Genomic DNA, 18,940 nt, shown 5'->3' on the forward strand with positions numbered 1-18,940 from the left:
TTAGCCTTAAATTGTCTATGAGGTTTGATCATTATAATTATCTCACACATTTCTGCCATGGTGCAGGGCTCTGACAGCTTTGGAAATCAAACAGAGAATGCCATGCCACACTTCTGAGCCAACCACAAACTCTGATAATTCTACATCTTGGATGAGAGGGAAAAACCCACAAGCCTTCCCAATACGTTGGCCAGCGAGAAATCTTTTCTTGCAAAATGTGGAAGCAGGTGTCACAGGCAAAATCCTACTCTGATGTCTCATATACGCCTCAGGATACAATTCGGTGGTCACCAGGGAGATCAAATCTCTGCCAAGGGCCAGGAGAACATAAGTCTGGGCAGGGCAGCAATCAAAACTTTTGCAGGGTGTTTATCCATCCTATCAGCTCTACTGGCCATATCACACATAATACAGCAACAACCACAATGAGCCATCAGCTGTATGCACAACAAGGAACTGCAGTCATTTCTAGCACATTGCCAAGTGCGGCTATAAGATATGCATGTCTAAACATCTCTTTTGTCACATTTTAGTCTATGGCTAAGAAAACTCTTCCATTTAGGAGGGACCCTCAAACATTGAAGGAAATGCTACTATATATATATATATATATATATATATATATATATATATATATATATATATATACGCGCACATATAAAAATAGGAGCTACAATAAAATATTTCTTTTTTATATATATATTTCAATAAGTTATTTTACTAACCAGTTATGGATCATATATCTCTGAACTCTTTATTGATTTGTCCACATCTATGGTGATTCTTTTGAGATCGTAATATTGGTTTTTAATCAAAAGTCCAGAAACATACAAATACATCCTTTTTTTTTTTTCCCTTAGAAAGGGGAAGGGAAAGAACAAACACCTTGTATTAAATTCAGGGTGTGCTAATCTTGCCCCCTCCCCAAACACCAATCAGACCCATTCATGGCTAAAAAGGGGATTTGGTGCCCTGCGATTTTTCAACCCAGAACGAAATTGTCAGCAGTGCATATCCAACATAAAATAACAGGATAAAGTGATTTCTATGACCTTTTTGACATCCAGCTGTATGAGACCCTTTTGTTTTACAGATGCCAATGCTTTCTTTAGCAGAACAACACATCATAGAAAGGGATGAGAGAACAAAAACTGTGCCTGTTTCACTCAATCAATTGGTTCCTATTGGCTGTAAAAGAGAGAGAAATTGAGATCTAGAACTATGGAATCAACATTCCTTCCATAACTTCCCCCAAAGCTGGAAATCCCTGTGCCAAGGCACTTTGCCTTCCAACAAATGAAGCAAAGGCAGGTTGGGGAGGAGGAGGACACAGAGGGAAGCAGATCACCACTGTATTTCTTTGTGTGTGGCTATTAAATACAAATGCTCTAGGAAAGAGGGTGGGAGGAAAAGAGGTCTCAGAACTGACTGAATGTGGTCTGTTTTTCCAAGACTTCGAGGTAGTCCGGCTCTGCATTTAGCTTTGCTTTGAGCTCCAGATATTCATTCCTGTTGGGCTCTACATAAACAGTGCTTGGGGGGGTGTAGAGCACTGTCTCCCGGAGCCTACTGTCCCCCGGGCCGGAATGCAAGTAGGGGTGAGGCGGGCGCCTAATGTCATAGTTAGGGGAATAGGTGTAGGCAGTTGGAGGGAACTTAGGGTACTCAGGAAGGTTACTGCCCCCCAAGGTGGAAGAAGGGTGTTTGTCAGGCTCCAAAATGCCCCTGTAAAAATGATCAGCATCCTGAACAGGGGAAAGCAACTCGTCCCGAGGCTCAATGGTGCTCACACTGTATGAGGGGTTCCGGAGGGATTCCTCTTGTCCCCCTGGGGCTGCTGGAGGCTGCCCCAAAACCTGTGACGGAGGAGGGGGTTGGGGCTGGAGGTGATGATTACTGTAGGTCACCTTGAGCTCATGGAGATCTTTGTAATCCTCACCCGCATTGCCCTCCCTGGAGCGGTAGATGGGGTTCTTGCACATGTGGCCTAAGGGGTGAGGGATGTACTCATAGACGTGTCCTGCTGGGGTTTTCACCTTAGGCAAAACTGGACCACCACCTCCTCCTCCTCCACGGTGAAGATGCTGTGGATGCTGCTGGTGATGGGTGTGGAGGTGAGAATGGGGAGCTCCCCCTCCTGTGTATACACTATACTGCATGTTGAAGGAGCTCACATCTGAGTTGTTGGTGCTGGCATGATCACCTTGAACCTTCTTCCTACGTTTCATAACCAGCACAAAAAGACCTGCAGCCACAAACACCGACATGATGAAGACCAGCAGTAAGCTGAGAATCAGCACCGATAAAGGCACCGTGGAGGAAGAGGAAGAGGAAGAAGAAGAGCCACCAGAAGGTGATGCTGAACTGTCCTCTTCCATGGTGCTATTGAACTGCCCCGAATTGGAGAAGGACGTGGTCCTTGCTGGTCCCTGCATGGATGATGGAGTGGGTGTGGAAACAATGATGTCAGAATAGTCTGGACAGAGCAGCTCTGGTTTGATGTTCTTCATGTAATTCTCAGCAAATTTCTTAGGGGATTCACAGATTACCTGGTCCACAAGGACTCCTGTGTTGAGTTGTTCAAGCCATAACTTCATGCCCACAACATCACAAGTACAATCCCATGGGTTCTCATGAAGGTCTATCTGCAGCAAGGATTTCAGTTGGTCAAGCACCCCACTTACAGGAAGGTAAGAGAAATGATTGCTCCGCAAATTCAATCTATAGAGAGTTAAGCCAGAAAAAATGCCCACAGGTAAAGATCTCAGCAAGTTGTTGTTGAGAAACAAGAGCTGTAAATTGGGCACAGGATCAAATGTGCCTGTCTCAATCTCCCGGATGATATTATATTGCAGGAAAAGGTACTGTAAGCTCTGAAGCCCATAGAAAAGTTCTGAATTCAATTTCTCAATCCGATTCCCATTCAGATAGAGCCTCCGCAAATTAGTTAAATCCCCAAAGGCCCGGTCTTGAATGACCGAGATTCGGTTATTGCCCAAGTGGAGCAAATCTAACCCTGTAGCATCCAGGAAATCTGACCTGCGCACCAGGGCAATGTAGTTCTCAGTCAGGTACATCTTCTTGGGGTTATACGGCTTGGGTTGGAGCTCTGAGATGCTCTCAATCTTCCTTTCTTGGCAGTTGACATTGAGGCCCAAATCAGATATCTGTAGGTTGCAAGTGCAAGCTGTAGGACACTCCAAAGGCACCGGGGATTTGGTCTGGTAAGCAATGCTGGGGCCATAATTGCTATATCCCAGATCCTTGGAGGGCAATCGAGAGGTGGGACGCACCCTAGACTTGTTAGGCTGGCGTGTCCCTTTGGGTTTCAAGGGTGTTTTGTAAACAGCTGAAGAGGAAGTAGCCACAGAGTTTACAGAGGCTGGAGTGGTATGAAAATACCCTGTAGTACTTAGTGGGGTTTGTGGTCTCATCTCATAATCTGAGATGAGCCTCCGAGGGCAAAGCTCCTGTTTGGAAACCTCATCCAAATCTCTCCCATGTAAGCGGAAAGGGGTTTCACACACTACATCCCCCACCAAGGCTGAATAGGATATGCTGTCCAACCAATCCTTGAGAGAGATCAGCTCGCAGGAGCAGTTCCATGGGTTCTCTTCCAGCTGCAACTCCACAACTTTATCCATGTGCTGCAGAAGGCCCAGGTATGGGAGCAGTTTCAGCCGGTTGCCCCTTAGATCAAGATGAGTCAAGGGAACAAAACGGAACAGGTTGTTGGGCAATGAAGAGAGGAGATTGTCATTCAGGATCAGCACCTGTAGCAGGTGGAGCCTGCTGAAAGAGTTGGGTTCAATGGCACTGATATAATTGTAATCGACTTGAAGATACTCCAAGCTCTCCAGCCCTACAAAAGTGTCATCTCTCAGTATCTCCAGCTTGTTGTTGTTCAGGTGCAGCCTCCTTAAGCCCCTCAGCCCATGGAAGGCTCCTGTTTCAATGTCTTGGATATCATTGCCCCCCAGGTGCAAAATTGAAGCCCCACTGTAATTTACAAATTGATTGGGGTAGAGCCTATTGAGAAGATTCCCAGACAGCAGGAGATGATAGATGGAGAACCTGGGAGGACTAATCTCAGAGAGACTAATGATGCCCCGGTTCTCACAGCTCACCGTTAAGAGGCCGTCTTTCTCCTCGCAAGGGCATTTATTGTCACAGATCTCCCCATAATATTCGATGCTCTCTGCCCAGGCCAGGACGAGGGATGTTAAAGCAAAAGTGATGGTTTGCACCATCCAGATACGCATTTTTCTGTTGAGATCCTGCTCCTGAGTCACCGTAGAGCAGCAAGCATACATGTTATCTCCTGCAGAAGGCAAAAAGAGAACACAAATACCAGGGTGTCACAAGAGTGAGCATGAAAATCTAATCATGACACTGTTAGAAGTCAAAACACAGGTGGAGGAACACAATCCTCAGAGAAATTAGACCTTTGCCGGGTTTCTCTTTGCCAAGAGTTTTGATTTTAAAAATGCTAGGGTAGCAGCTGTTAAATGGCATGTTCTCTTCTGTCTCAATTTTCAAATGTAGCTTTTCTAGATTTCCAAAGGAAAGTCACTATCACTGAAATCCTTTGGATTCCTCATCCTAGGAGCACTTTTCTGTACCATTACAATTTGTTTTCCCCTCCCTGTCACCCTCCCAACACACACACAAACACAATGTGTCCATAAATATACATAAAATGGCTGTCAGTTTAGTTACTCAGTTCTAATTTATGAGAACAGAAGCACCATTTTATAAGCCTTTCATCCTTACCTATTATCCATGTTGATTTGCTTCCTTTCCTTCTCCTGTTCAAAACCTTTCAGTCTGAACAGTGATCTGCAAAGGAAGGTCTTCCCCCATTTTTGCTAAGACATGCCTTTCTCTACCTTTCCCTCTCTCTCTCCCTTTCTCTCTCTCCCCCTCTCCCTCAACCTAATTTTTGTTTTTATTTTTAAATCATTTAAATGCCACTACAGTCATCTTACTGAAAGAATGTTTGTAATATTTTCAGGCAATGTCACTCTTTTTTTTTTTTTTGTGGCTTTCAATAACAACAACAGTACCGAAAGCCTGAAACTGAAGTAGCTTCTCAAACACCTGATATTCCTAATCAGTTCTGCTCTTGGTGCTTATATAAAATGCTCAGAGATTAAAACTTAATTTAAAATTAATAATAAAGGAAAATATCAGAGCTGGAATTCTTTAGCTGAGTAATTCAATTTACTCCATCACCCCCCCCTTTTTTTTTAATGACAGGGCTAGCCACTGGTGAAATACTTATGAATTCTTATCAGAATCTAATTGTCTCAAAAAGGCATCATCACCACTTGCTTCTGCTTTGATCGGCTGGTAAATGAGTTATTTTCACAAAGGCATTGGTCAAAAGGCAGCAATACTGCATATATACACCCAAAGAGAGAGACACAGAGACCATATGCATGTACACACTGTGAAAAGCATTGTCCTTTAGCTGTTCATCCAGAACTTCACAAGCATGCTACAGCTGGGTCTGTCCCTGTGGCCGCAACCATAACTGGCATCTTATTTCCCATAGTTTTGGAAACACACACACACAGACACACACTGACACAAACACTATTCAAATGACAATGAAATGATCTAAGTCACTTTGAGGGGGCAGATGGCCACCAAGTATTGGAAATGTGGAGTTCTTCCTTCTCAGTTGTTCTTCTGAGAAGGCATTTCAGGCAGATGGATGGGGGAATTCCACCCAAATCCATCCCTTTGTGCCCCCATTCTGACCCACAAAGGTAACCAGAGTTACTGAATTGCATCCTGGCAAAAAGCAAACCCCATTCCCCCCCTCTGCCCAGCTTCTCTGCCTCCCCCTGGAAAATCCTTCTACTCTCTGAATGAAATAAGTTAAGGATAAATACAGAAGAAACTTGGGGGAGGGTGGATATTGGAATGGATTAATAAATCACCATAAATCACCCCATTTTCCATGAGTTTGGGGCTGGCTGGTGGGTTGACTGTTGTGATTTGTCAGATCAAGGGCTGGTTTCCATTTGCTCTGATCAAATCTTGTCATAAGTGCTTATCTCCCCTCTCTCAACCCCCCAGCCAAGGATTTGGAGATTTCTTCTCATTCCTTCCTTAGAGGAGATAGATGGATGACCCATGTGGCTCGGACTGTTGAGTTTACGTCTGTGTTCAAGGATTTTGCAGCAGTGCCCAGGCAGGTTAGGGAAGAAGCCTTTTGCTCTCCAGGGCTTTGGCAAAAAGGTACACCTCACTCTCTGCATCAAGCAAGAAATGGGGAAGGTTTTTTTTTTTTTTTTTTTGCAAAAATATTAATTAAAAAAAGGCAATCCTCCACGTCTAAAACAATTCCGGGCTCCACCACAGCCATTCCTCCATGAAGTGACTCTTCCCCTGGTCCAAAGGAGAAATAAACCCCAAATAAATCAGCCACCAAGCCCTTCCCAATTTTTCTTGCAAAGCTTTATTAAAATGTTAAGGAGGAACTACGAAATAATTGACGTGCCCTCTCACACTTGCCAAACAGTTGCGAGGGTGAGAAATAAAGTTAAATGTAGCACCCAGAAGGAGATGCTTAGAGATCCGGCTGCAAAGGCTGGTGAAAGGGGAGGAGGGGGAGGAGGAGGAGGAGGAGGAAGGAGCCAGCTAACTGGAACGGGGGCATTGGATTCGATCTCCCTCTATTTCTCTCTCTCTCCGTAAAGGGAAGGGGTTGATTCTTTTCCTCGGCGCCCACCCTTTTCAATGCCTCTCTCCCCACTCCCGGGAGAGTGGCTGGGGAGAAACGAATGCCACCCCTCTGGCTACCGCACTGAAGAAGGAGCTCGGCTTGCAAGCGAAAGCTGTCTTCCTAATTGCTCCAGCAGTGGCAGTTGGGAGCAACGGTGGTGTTTGGTTAAAAAAAAAAAAAAGAAATGGGGGGTGGAGGGGGAAGGGGAGCCAAGAGCAACCAGGAGACACGGATCAACGCTCCCCCCCCCCGCGTTTCCTCCACCCCCTCGCTACTTACGGAGGCTGAAATCTCCAGGGCCCCAGCATTGTTGCAACCCCGAAAGCTACGCCTGCTCGCTCGCTCGGTGTGTTGCAAACCGCCCAGGCAGAGGCGGAGAGGAAGGCGGTGGGGAATGCAGCCGCAAAGGCTGCCTCGCCAGCGAGGGACGCGCGCGCGCGCACACACACACACACACACGTACAGTCTTGCACACAGGCTGAGGCGCCCTCTTTGCCGCCCCCCCCTTGCGCGCACACACGCAGCAGCGGTGCCGGGGGCTGCCTCCCGAAGCGCTTTTTCCCAATAGCGGAAAGTGGAAGAGGGGGAGGACAAGCTAAAGAGACGGGGAAGGGCGAGGCGGGGAGAAGAGAGATGGAGTGGAAAGGGGAGGAGAAACGGAGGGGGGGGGGAAGAAAATTGGCGAGTGGTACGGGGAGGGGTGATCTGGGTAAGGAAGGTGTGTGTGGTGTTGAATGACAAGCAGGGGAAAGGCGAGCGGTCCGGTCTGGAGAGGGTAAATTCTAAGCGAGGCTGGCCGGGGTCGCAAGGGGGAGAGGGAGGCCCGGGGGAGGATTTGGGCTATTTTTATTGTGAGTTATTCCCTTTTCCAAAGGCATCAGCAGCGGTGCAAAGGTGATCCTTTTGGGAAAGGAGGTCCTGGAATCTATACCTAGAAGCCAGGATTGATCTGGGTCAGAGTTGCGGGGTGGGGGGAATGTACCTGGGGAAAAGGGGAGGAGGGAAAGACGTGAGTGGGGCCTGGGAAATAGGGTGGCCGTGCGCGTGGGGGGGGAGGGAGATTAGGGTGTTACGTGCCGGCCGGTTCATACGGGCTAGAGGGCCCCCCAAGGGACTGGGAGTGTATGCGCGGGTGTGCGTGTGAACTACAGGGGGCGTCGGGGATGGAGAGAAGGAAGACGTGGGAAGGTCCAAGGCGCTACTGCGGGGGTGATCAAGTGGGCTCCCAAGGAGCGGAGAGACGGAATGATGGGGGGGAATGAGCGATGGGGGTGGAATAAATATAAGAGGGAAAGAGATGTGGGATTAAATGGGGGGGGGGCACCGCCAGTGCATCCAGAAATCATCAGGATGAGCAGCTTCCTCCAGTTTCTCCCGTACCCCTCCGCGGCGATCCACAGCGCCCGATCGGCGAGCAGCTCCCGGCCCGCTGGCGATACTCACACTTTCCGTGGAAGAGGTCAACTTTCTCCTTGCTCAGCGGCGACGGCGTCTCCGGCTGAGCCTTCCTCCTCCTCCTCCTCCTCCTCCTCCTCTCAAATCTTGCTGCCTCCCCTCGGTCCTCGCACCATTTCCCAGCTCCCCGGGCTGAGGGCGCTCGAAAAAGCCGTGCCCAAAAGACTGAATCCGGCAAGCTACCCCTTTAAGCCTCCTCTTCTTCTTGCAGCGCGCTCTGGACATGGTAGGGCTGGCGACTAGGGCGCAGGGAACCCGTTTTCCCCGGTGGCGGTAGTCGTCGCCGGCTCCCTCTCTGGAGCTTCCTCCGCTGGTTCCCCTGCAGATGGGGCTGATTCCCCAGACTATTCCTTTGGGCCCCCCACTGACGCATTCCACCTCCGATTAGCCCGACCGCTGGTCCCCTAATTGTAGAAGGGGTGGGGGGTGTCGGCAGAAAGCCGTGCAACCTCGCCTTTACCCACCGATCCCGGCTTCCGAGGCGCAGCACAAGCCTTTCAGCATCTCTTTCCCAAGGAGAGTACCAAGAGGCGGAAATCGCGGAGTGGGTCTTTGATTCCGAGGTGTCCCAGCCAGAACTGCGCTCAACTTGTCCTCGCTTCTGTTCTCTCCGCCACTAACAAAGGAAGCTAGTAGGAGGGGAAGGGTGCGCTCCGGAAAGTGAGGGTTTCCAAAAAAAAAAAAAAAAGGTGGGAGTGGACGCTTTCACCGCCTGAAGCTGCTGGCAGAGCCTCCACAGTCAAAGTAGAACTGGTAGGTCGGCAGCGAAAGTAGCGAGAAGCAGAGCCAAAGAACGCGGCATTCTCGGCCAATAGATGGCAGTGTTAGGCATCGAATGGACATTCTTCGGGATTCGACTTGAAGCCAAAAGCAAGGGGGTTCTCCCCTCCCTTCAACACACACAACACTTTTTTCTCCTTTTTTTTTTAATGACGGTGCTGAGAGGCATCAATCTTGCTGCCTGCTTTTACAGGCAGAAGTATTTAGTGCATGGGGTGTGCGGCACTTGGATGCCAGAGAATCAGAGGCCAACCAGAGGACCTACCCTTTGAAGAAACAGCAAATCCCTGCTCTTCTGGTTGAGTGACCCCTATTCTTTCTTTGCCAGCTGGCAATGAATGCAGGAGAGAATATGGAAGTTAATTTATAATCTGATTGGCTCAAACCTGCTGTATGAACAAGTCTTTGGATGCTGTGTGCTGATTTTTGAAATAAGCCAAATTTTAAAATGTCATAAACCTTAAAGCTTCAGCTCAACTTAAACAAAGAAAAATCAACCCCCCTCCCAATAATACTGATGTTTAACAGATTGAACATTTGAATCTGGGTATATTATAAAGGCAGGCATGTGGAATTAAATGAGTGCCCTCGTTTTTTAATGAATATTGTCTGGTCTTCTGTTTAAATAGAAATAGAGATTTCTACAGAGAGAGAGAGAGATGGAAAGAGAGAGAGAGAGCACCTGGCATAAATGTAGGACATTTATGGGAAGGAAAGTAAAGGGTTCCTACTATGGAGGTTGCTATCTTCATCGATTGTCATTGATTTCATTTTGGACATCTGGAATCCCTCTAAGTTCTGCTTGTGGATTCTGTAAAATTGCAGTGGAAAGATTTGAGTAATTCATAAGGCAACCGAGGAACGTGCAGAAGGATAAGATTAAACTTTTGGCTGCATTTCTTACAAATCCATTCTGCTTTGCCAAAAATCAGAGATGATTAGGCCATCCAGAATGGCTTTTGTAAATGATTCCAGGAATCTACGAACTGTCCCAACCCTCTTTGTCCATGTGCCATGGTAGCTAATGTACAGTACAAACACATCCTTAGTGATCCTAGGCCTGGCATCTCAGAACCTTTGGAAGGTCAACATTCCTAGCAGGGTCTCATGCACTGAAGGCTTCTGGGTAGGGAAGTAGCCCATAACAGAACTGTGAAATATCCGGTGGTCTTCTTAAAAGCTGGGAATGGAGGCTGCTTGCTGATTCCTCTCCCTGGGGTCTTTTCATGACAATGATAAGGCAATGAAAAACAAGCCCTATTCATGGAGGCTTGTGACTTAAAGACCCATTAAGCAGAGGACTTGGGTTAGTAGACAGCATCATGGGGAGGTAAACATTTTCAGGTTTTAAAGCTTTAACCTGGCAAACTATTCTGTGCCTTTATGATAGCAGCTTCTGGGGACTCAGGTGTGTGGGGGAAAAGGCCCACTAAATATGGTCATTACAAACCATGAGAATTCATTGCAAGGCAGGTGATGAATCAGTGCGTATCTCTTCCACAGAGTTAATTTTCCCAGATCTGCATATAGTTAATTTTCATATATTTCCCTGTGTACAGTTTCACAGGATTTTCATGCTTCATTAATTAGGAAGGGTTTTCTCTTTTGCCTCCTCCCACGCTCAGCAGTTAATTGCAGTCAGCTAAAATACTGACAATGGCAAGGAACAGAACAGTGGAGTTACAATATTTGTACTGTACCCAGCTCTTTCCCATTTATACATAATCATTCTCAAGCACCATTTGTTACAGAATGTTGAATTTGTCAGTTGGATTCTCCATGAAGTGCTAGTTTTTTGTTTGTTTGTTTTTCCTGTAATTCAGCCATTTGGGTTTATGCGTGGAGATGATCCAAGTAGTGCCTATTCTTTAAGATGACAAGTGTGTCCCCATATTCCATACTCCATTGGAAAGTTGCAGTTTGGATATAACAATAGTACCACTCTCCTTTCTGTCACCTGTATATTTTATGCATACAGGGATGTTTTCATTTCAGTCTGGCTAGCCTTATTTTATCTTTCTACATACAAAGTTGCATTTCAATCCTAAGTGTGTGTGTTCATATGCAAATGAAAATTGTTGACTACTTTTTCGAGAAAGACTCCACAAATGGATTTATGGAGGTCTGCGATGAATCTGATGGCTCCTGGATTCAGACATGGCATTAAACACATACAGTCCACTCACTAGATGTTTTCCTTTTTAAATTTCCAATTGTGTCTATTTTATCCAGCCAACATCCCCTCTTCACAGCCTCCAGTTGTGCTGAGTTAGTAAATGCTTAGTTTGAGATCTTTGAGATGAGGTTTGTTATCTTCAAAATTCTGAGAGATTTTCCTCAAATAGCTCAGACTATGACATGATATGTGGACTTCAATGTTAATGCTGTTATCAAAAATAGGGAAGCAATCACCCAAGTTTTCTTCATCATCCTGTGTACAATTTAACATGTCATTTTCTACACATTTTCATGTAATTAATTAAAATAGTATTTATTTTAAATACTGTCAGCCATGCTGCTCTTGAAAATAATTAATAATTAGATTTAGAAGCATATGTTATGTCCAATATATTACTCAAAAAGCAAATTTTATCATTGGTTTCTATACATAGCCATGTCAGGGTTTCAGGGTTTCATGGCCATATAAACTGATTAATCAGCTAAGCATTTAGGTTACAGCCATACTATATTACAGGTAAAGAATCCCTTGAGTCATGTTTAACTTCTGTTTACTACATGGACACATCACATATCTGTTTGTCAGGAATGCAGAAAAATGTTTTCAAGATAACTTGCAGGTTTCCAGTCTAGTTGATAAATCCTAATGGTCATTCCAGTGCTTTTCAGGCCCTGCTTAGCTTTTTTCAAGATCAGCCAAAAATGGTTAAGTACTATCATCATATATCTGGTAGTAAACCTAACTGAACTTAATGGGACTTGCTTCTGAGTAAGCATACATAGGATTATACAGTGCAACCCTGGAGATCAATGGGTGACAAATGTCACAGCCAGATCACCCTCACATGTTAGAATTATACCATGGGCCAATTAACTAGGGAAAATGAAGAACTATCTTATTCCCATCTTATTCCCAGAGGAAGAATACATATTATAAAACAAATACTATTTCACATTCTGTTTTAATAAAATTTCAGCCAGAAGACCGGAGTTTGAAAAATACGATTACAAATGCTTGATTTAATTTTTTAATGTATTAATTACATTATTAGAATAACATTCCAATTTTTTTTTTGGGGGGGACTAAGTTTATAGTTGTAAGTCCTCAAAAAATAACATCAGGAAACAATAGAATCTTTCAGGATCTTATGAAACAAAGATTAGGTGGAAACAGAGTTGTTTTTATTTACAATAATCCTAGAAAGCACAGAGTGTCCTATAGGCTTAAATATTTTGACATGTTGCAAAATAGATGCAATACAGTACATGAAAATAAATGCTCCTTTTAAAACAAATTAGTGTGAAATGATGTGAAGATGGATCATTTGAAGTGGACTGCCTGACAAAGAATGGTTAAACTGTAGTAAAATAGGATAAATAGGTTTTAAAAAATAAACAGGATAATTAATCTTTTCCCTATAAATAGACAATACAAATATATGTATACATTTCTTATAAATATGTAACAGACAATGGTTCCTTCTGTCTTGGGAAATATTATAGCTCTGTATTAGATTTTGTATGCATAGAATATAATTTCTTAGCCAGAGTGCATAAGTGGTTTGCATTGCTTTCTTGAATTTTTTAAAAAAATATTTCCCAAAGTAGCCTACACACTTGGAGGTTTCTCATCCATATGCAACTCAGGCTGTCCCTTTTTATATTTTTCAGAACAGCCAAGGTCAGCTTGGTGTTGTTATTACTCTTTTGCGAGTAAAGGCATGCATAAGAAGCCACAATGACATCATCATGCCATTTGATGATACAAATTACATAATTTGTGTCATTTGCATGATGTCATCCTGGTTCATGTAATTCACTTCTCCCTTTCCTATAGACACAACATTTTGGAAAGAGAAGTAATAGCATATCATGATGTCTTTATATCAGGAACATACATGTTTATAGTGTATAGCTTCATTTAATCTGGAAATTGTTACAAGGGATGGGAACACAGCCATTACAGTTACCTATCATACTTACTTTTTTAATAGTGCTGTATCAAGAACTACGGATGATTTTAATTGAGACAATTTGTCTGGCTGAGCATTTTCCATGTTTTTATCCAAGTAATTACTATTGCATGGAAACATAAAATGCTATAATGGATGGTAGGATTTCTCATTTCAGTTAGCTTCTTGATGACAACATTCAGAATGATAGTCGTGATTCTCATTTGCCATGCCTAAGTGAATTAAGGTCAAGTGGCAACTTGTACTTAACAGAGGAACTTCAAGCCTCAGTAATAATAGAAATAATTATTAGACATCAAGTATTCCAGATTAAAGTCAGAACCTTCTACTTGACAAAGCTGTAGGATAGTCCTGGCATACATGTTAATGCCTTAGTGATAATAATTTTGATGAGTTTGATAGATCAACGTTAATACCATCATTGTATTATCTGCATCGTGATGACACAGATCAAAACAGAACCTGCATACTGATGACACATAACAAAATGGAACATAAAAATGCCCTGCAGAAAGAGGATATATCTCAAAATCTTGCCATGACCAAAGAACAGCAAATTGCATGTATGTCCTGTGTGCAAATTAGGTATAAATATCAAAATATACAGGGTATCTCTTGTCAAGGCTGATGACAGTGTTACTTCTCTAAAGCTTAGGAAGGGCTCATTTCAGCTAGTGTTGATATCAATTTACAAAGAGCCAAAATGCATATATCTTATATTTTAACTTCAGTATAAATAATATATCTTAGATTTTAACTTCAGTATTTTTGTTGTTGTTTATTCATTCAGTCACCTCCGACTCTTCGTGACTTCATGGACCAGCCCATGCCAGAGCTTCCTGTCGGTTGTCAACACCCCCAGTCTGTCACCTCTAGAATCTCATCTATCATCTTGCCCTTGGTCGGCCCCTCTTCCTTTTGACTTCCACTCTCCCCAGCATCAGCATCTTCTCCAGGGTGTCCTGGCTTCTCATTATATGGCCAAAGTATTTCAGTTTTGCCTTGAATATCATTCCCTCAAGTGAGCAGTCTGGCTTTATTTCCTGGAGGATGGACTGGTTTGATCTTCTTGCAGTCCAAGGCACTCTCAGAATTTTCCTCCAACACCACAGTTCAAAAGTGTCTATCTTCCTTCGTTCAACCTTCCCTATGGTCCAGCTCTCACAGCCTACAAATGAAAGTGTTTCAAGTTTGATAATTTCAATTTACAAACATTCTTATTTTCAGGAATTCTTTTCTGCTTCAAATCCTGCTTAGCCTTTGGAGTTCAGCCACGTTCATTTAGCTGCTACAACATACTGTAGGTGAGCAGGAACATGAAAAAGCTCCACAAAAATGGTAAGCCATTGTCTAGAGCAGTGATTCTTAACCTGGGTGTAATTACCCCCAAGAGGGTAATTTGGGCATATCCTGGGGGTAATTGAACAATTTGTAATTGCTTGTTTGTGAGTTAAGGATCCAGTCTTTGCCTGGCACTGTGTAATTACACTGATGCTTGTGTAAAACAAGGGTCTGTGGTTTTGGTTTTGTTTGTTTGTTTTTGTGGGGGTAGTGACATTATTCAAAACCCAGAAAAAGGGGTAACTGGTCAAACACTTTAAGAACCACTGGTCTTAGAGTGACGAAAGCAGGAGTAGATTTTGAGTTACTTAACTGTAGCTCCTAGTAGAACCAGCTAACAAGATCACTGGTGAAGAATGTTGGGAGCATCAATTCAGCTACATCTAGAGGCCCACATGTTCTTCAGTCTTCATGTAATGAAATTTAGTTACCTCTAGTAATTGTCATTTTTTTTTAAAGAAAGATCTGCATCTAAACAAAGGATAGAATTATACATTGATCTTTGTTACAGCTGATAAATGAACTCTCTATGTTTAAAACAAAGGACTGCATTCAAGAGATAAAGAGACAGTGGCTGAATACAGGAGACCTTTTCTCATAATTTGTTCCACATGCTGAGTTAATGGGCATTTGCAAATAGCCATTGGTCTCACTAATCCTATCCTCTTAGGACTTTTGCTTCACTGGCAAACATCTCCATTTCTGAACAGCATCAGCACTCTCTCACAATGATTAAAAAAAAAAAAAAAGTAGGTGGAGAGGCACCAGCTCTCTGCCACTTTCTGAATAATAATAATAATAATGAGGAGGAGGAGGAGGAGGAGGAGGTGGTGGTATGAGTGTCGTTCCAAAAATCCTTGGCCAACGTTTAGAAAATCTGCACGTTGACAAAATTTCTGTTAGTAACAAAAGGCCACGCTGCTTGGATCTGCATACACTGTATACTGTGCCGATACATTATGACATCCTAAGTTCTTGAGAAGAATTCAATGCGAATGAAGGCCAACACTGGCTAAACAGAACAAATGTGATTTCATGTTGGTGCATATTATTATTACTATTACTATTACTATTACTATTACTATTATTTAACTGGAGAAAATCACAAAATACAAAGACCTGAAAAGTAGAGCAACTGTGGCAAAAGAAAGCAAAGATAGTACCAATAGTAATAGGCACTTTAGGTGCAATTTCCAAACATCTGGAGCACCGCTTGAACACCATTGGCATTGACAGAATCACCATCAGTCAATTGCAAAAGGCAGCTTTACTTGGAACAGCTTACATCCTGTGATGACACCTTTCATACCATCAAATGATAACATCTGCCTATCCTAGGTCTTGGGAAGGACTCGTTAGGTGGTTAAAAATGTCAAATCCAGTATAAACATCGGGCTGACTTTGTGACCAACCATGATAACTTATTAAATTTATATGCCACTTGACTCCCAGCAACTCTGTAACCCCCTCTTTTTTCCCCTTTATTGTGGTTTCTTTTTATGGTGAGGAGACAAAACAATAATTTACCCAACCAGCAAAGACTCCTTAGTAAAATTGTGGAGGGCAAAGGAATAGGAAGAGGAAATCCTATGAGATGGGATATAAAGGGATTTATGGTCAATGGGGAATCATCTATTCTGCAATTCCAGAAGAACTTTTGCAGCCCTTTTCTTGATACAGAATCTGAAGTATCTCAGTTTCCCAACTCCATTAAGAACCACAACAGGTGTCAATTTCAGTTCAGTGATGCTCTTACATGGGGAAGTGGGCGATGTGTTGAAACAGAAGAAGTATTGATGCTACTAATTTCATCCCTAGCTCAAGATGCTTTCTGAGACTGCTTCCCAATTTCTGTGCACCAAAGTTCTAAATTTTTTTTATGCAGGTCCTACATCTGTATAGCTGAGTAGGCAGAAGACCCATCCTTATGATCCTTCCAATGCACGGAGACTGATACATGTATAGAATTCAGTGATTGAGACAGGCTGTGGTGATTCTATTCTACTCTATGTTTTGAGTGACCACATAAACAAAGAGCATAAAAATGGCTTTGAGAACTGATTTAGTAGAAAACTGTCTTAATAGAAAAATAAAATATTTTAAATAACACATACACACAAGAGAAGCTGACATACTGGGCAGCACCAGCCTCAACTGGTAGATTTGTTTACAAGGATGCTTCTGGGCTCCACATGGACATAAAACCTTTCTTAGGAAAAAAAAATGGCAGACTACAGCCCCAATTTTTTTGACAGTTGAAACTGTCCTAAGAGACTAGAACGTTGAAGTGCAAGCTTGGCAAGCAACAATGCTTATGATAATCAACCTTCTGGAAGAAGAGGACACTTAAATACATGGAAATGGATGCTCTTCACACTTAATAAAACTCAGACTGATATATGCGGTCTATCCAGGAATTGGCGAGGCTATGGCCTGCTTAGGTGGGATCCCCACTGATGACATCTTCTAGAGGGATCTAGCCATCCTTGTGGTAATGTCATGATAATGAAGGCAAGCTTCATATCTTCTAAACAATGGCTGGGTGATACAGGAATATTAGTGAGGAAGTGGAATTAGTTTCCAATATGGAATTCCATTGTGGTTCTTTATTTATACATATGCATGCATTATATATACAAACAAATAAACACAGTTGTTTTAAATCTAAATTTAAATTACTACCACATTTTCAATTTCCACTCATGTTTCAGAACTCCAGGAAACTGGAACATGAAAAACATACTGTATTTCATAAACCATGCCACAGAAACTGTAAAAAAATAGTTCAGTTTTTAATGTTATGATGGCTTTACAAGTGAAGATCTGTGTGCTTATAATTAATCTTAGACTTTCAGGTGAATTTGGGCCAAGGAGAGATGTTTCCAGACAGATGTTCAACAGGCATATCTTCCCCCATCATTTTATAGCATTGTCTCTGAAGTATCTATGCCTGATGTGTCTCTACCAGAATGGAACTTGATGTACATAAATATCCATTCAGAATGTCAAAGAAGTGAAGCAGTATCATTTAATAGTTTTGTATGAAACCTTTCAATATCCATTATTTAAATTTATGACACTGCAGTATCTTCCTTACTACCATATGAATTATGGAAAGGTCAAACACTTTCATATTAAAATTCATTATCAGTTTGTATTATGGATTATGATACACTTGCTTCATGGTCAGTGGAAAACAATTCCATACCATAAACCTTACCTATTCATGTAGGTGGATGATTCTTTAGTACACAACAAGCCAAATCATCAGAACATCAAGGTTTATTGAATTGTGCTCTCTCCCTCCCTCCCTCCCTCCCTCCCTCCCTCTCTCTCTGTGATGGTGGGGAATCAACTGCAGATCACAAAAGTAGTTTAAAATGATATGTTTTCTGTTTGGGCATAATTTATTGATTATTATGGTTGCAAAGAGTCACACCAAATCTTCAATTGAATTCTATGTAGCATTATTTGAAATTAATCAACTTCCAGGAGAAACAGTAAGTATATGTACTGAAATAAGGTTTTGATAAACACAGTTGTATCCAAAGTATGCCAAACATATTTTAATTTATGGATGACACATTTTGTTGATGTTTGGAATACTATGAAAATTACCATGAACAGTGTGAATAAGGAAAGAACCAGCTATAAGTTCTTTCTCATTAAAATGAGCCTTTTGTTCTTTAATCATCATTATACTGTTGAGAAAAGTTGTTGTTGTTACTTTTTGTTGTTGTTTATTCATTCAGCTGCTTCCGACTCTTCGTGACTTCATGGAACAGCCCACGCCAGAGCTTCCTATCAGTCGTCAACAGCTCCAGCTCCCCCAGGGACGAGTCCGTCATCTCTAGAATATCATCCATCCACCTTGCCCTTGGTTGGCCCCACTTCCTTTTGCCTTCCACTCTCCCTAGCATCAGCATCTTCTCCAGGCTGTTCTGTCTTCTCATTATGTGGCCAAAGTATTTCAGTTTTGCCTTTAATATCATTCCCTCAAGTGAGCAGTCTGGCTTTATTTCCTGGAGGATGGACTGGTTTGATCTTCTTGCAGTCCAAGGCACTCTCAGAATTTTCCTCCAACACCACAGTTCAAAAGTATCTAGCTTCCTTCTCTCAGCCTTCCTTATGGTCCAGCTCTCACAGCCATATGTTACTACTGGGAATACCATTGCTTTAACTATGCGGACCTTTGTTGTCAGTGTGATGTCTCTGCTCTTAACTATTTTATCGAGATTTGTCATTGCACTTCTCCCAAGGATTAAACGTCTTCTGATTTCCTGACTGCAGTCAGCATCTGCAGTAAAATCTTCACTGCCTCTACATTTTCTCTTTCTATCTGCCAGTTATCAATCAAGCTGGTTGCCATAACCTTGGTTTTTTTTTTTTTGAGGTTTAGCTGCAAGCCAGCTTTTGCACTTTCTTCTCTCACCTTCATCATAAGGCCCCTCAGTTCCTCTTCACTTTCAGCCATCAA

The 18,940-nt window shown here is 42.8% G+C and overlaps 1 protein-coding gene across 2 annotated transcripts; it reads right to left on the reverse strand.

Moving 5' to 3' along the window:
- Window positions 1-838: 838 nt before the first annotated feature.
- SLITRK5 (SLIT and NTRK like family member 5) lies at window positions 839-8,235 on the reverse strand. Of its 2 annotated transcripts, none has more exons than XM_063304661.1 (2): window positions 8,180-8,235; window positions 839-4,321 (listed from the first exon to the last, which is right to left on the reverse strand). In XM_063304661.1, the coding sequence occupies exon 2, from the start codon at window positions 4,311-4,313 to the stop codon at window positions 1,419-1,421; it is 2,895 nt and encodes a 964-aa protein (XP_063160731.1). In that variant the 5' UTR covers window positions 4,314-4,321; window positions 8,180-8,235; the 3' UTR covers window positions 839-1,418. The 2 variants fall into 2 exon arrangements, with proteins under 2 accessions (XP_063160731.1, XP_063160730.1); XM_063304660.1 differs by lacking the exon at window positions 8,180-8,235 and adding an exon at window positions 7,016-7,123.
- Between the last annotated feature and the right edge of the window lie 10,705 nt (window positions 8,236-18,940).

This window comes from Candoia aspera, chromosome 5 (assembly GCF_035149785.1).
Source record: "Candoia aspera isolate rCanAsp1 chromosome 5, rCanAsp1.hap2, whole genome shotgun sequence".
NCBI classification, from domain to species: domain Eukaryota; kingdom Metazoa; phylum Chordata; class Lepidosauria; order Squamata; family Boidae; genus Candoia; species Candoia aspera.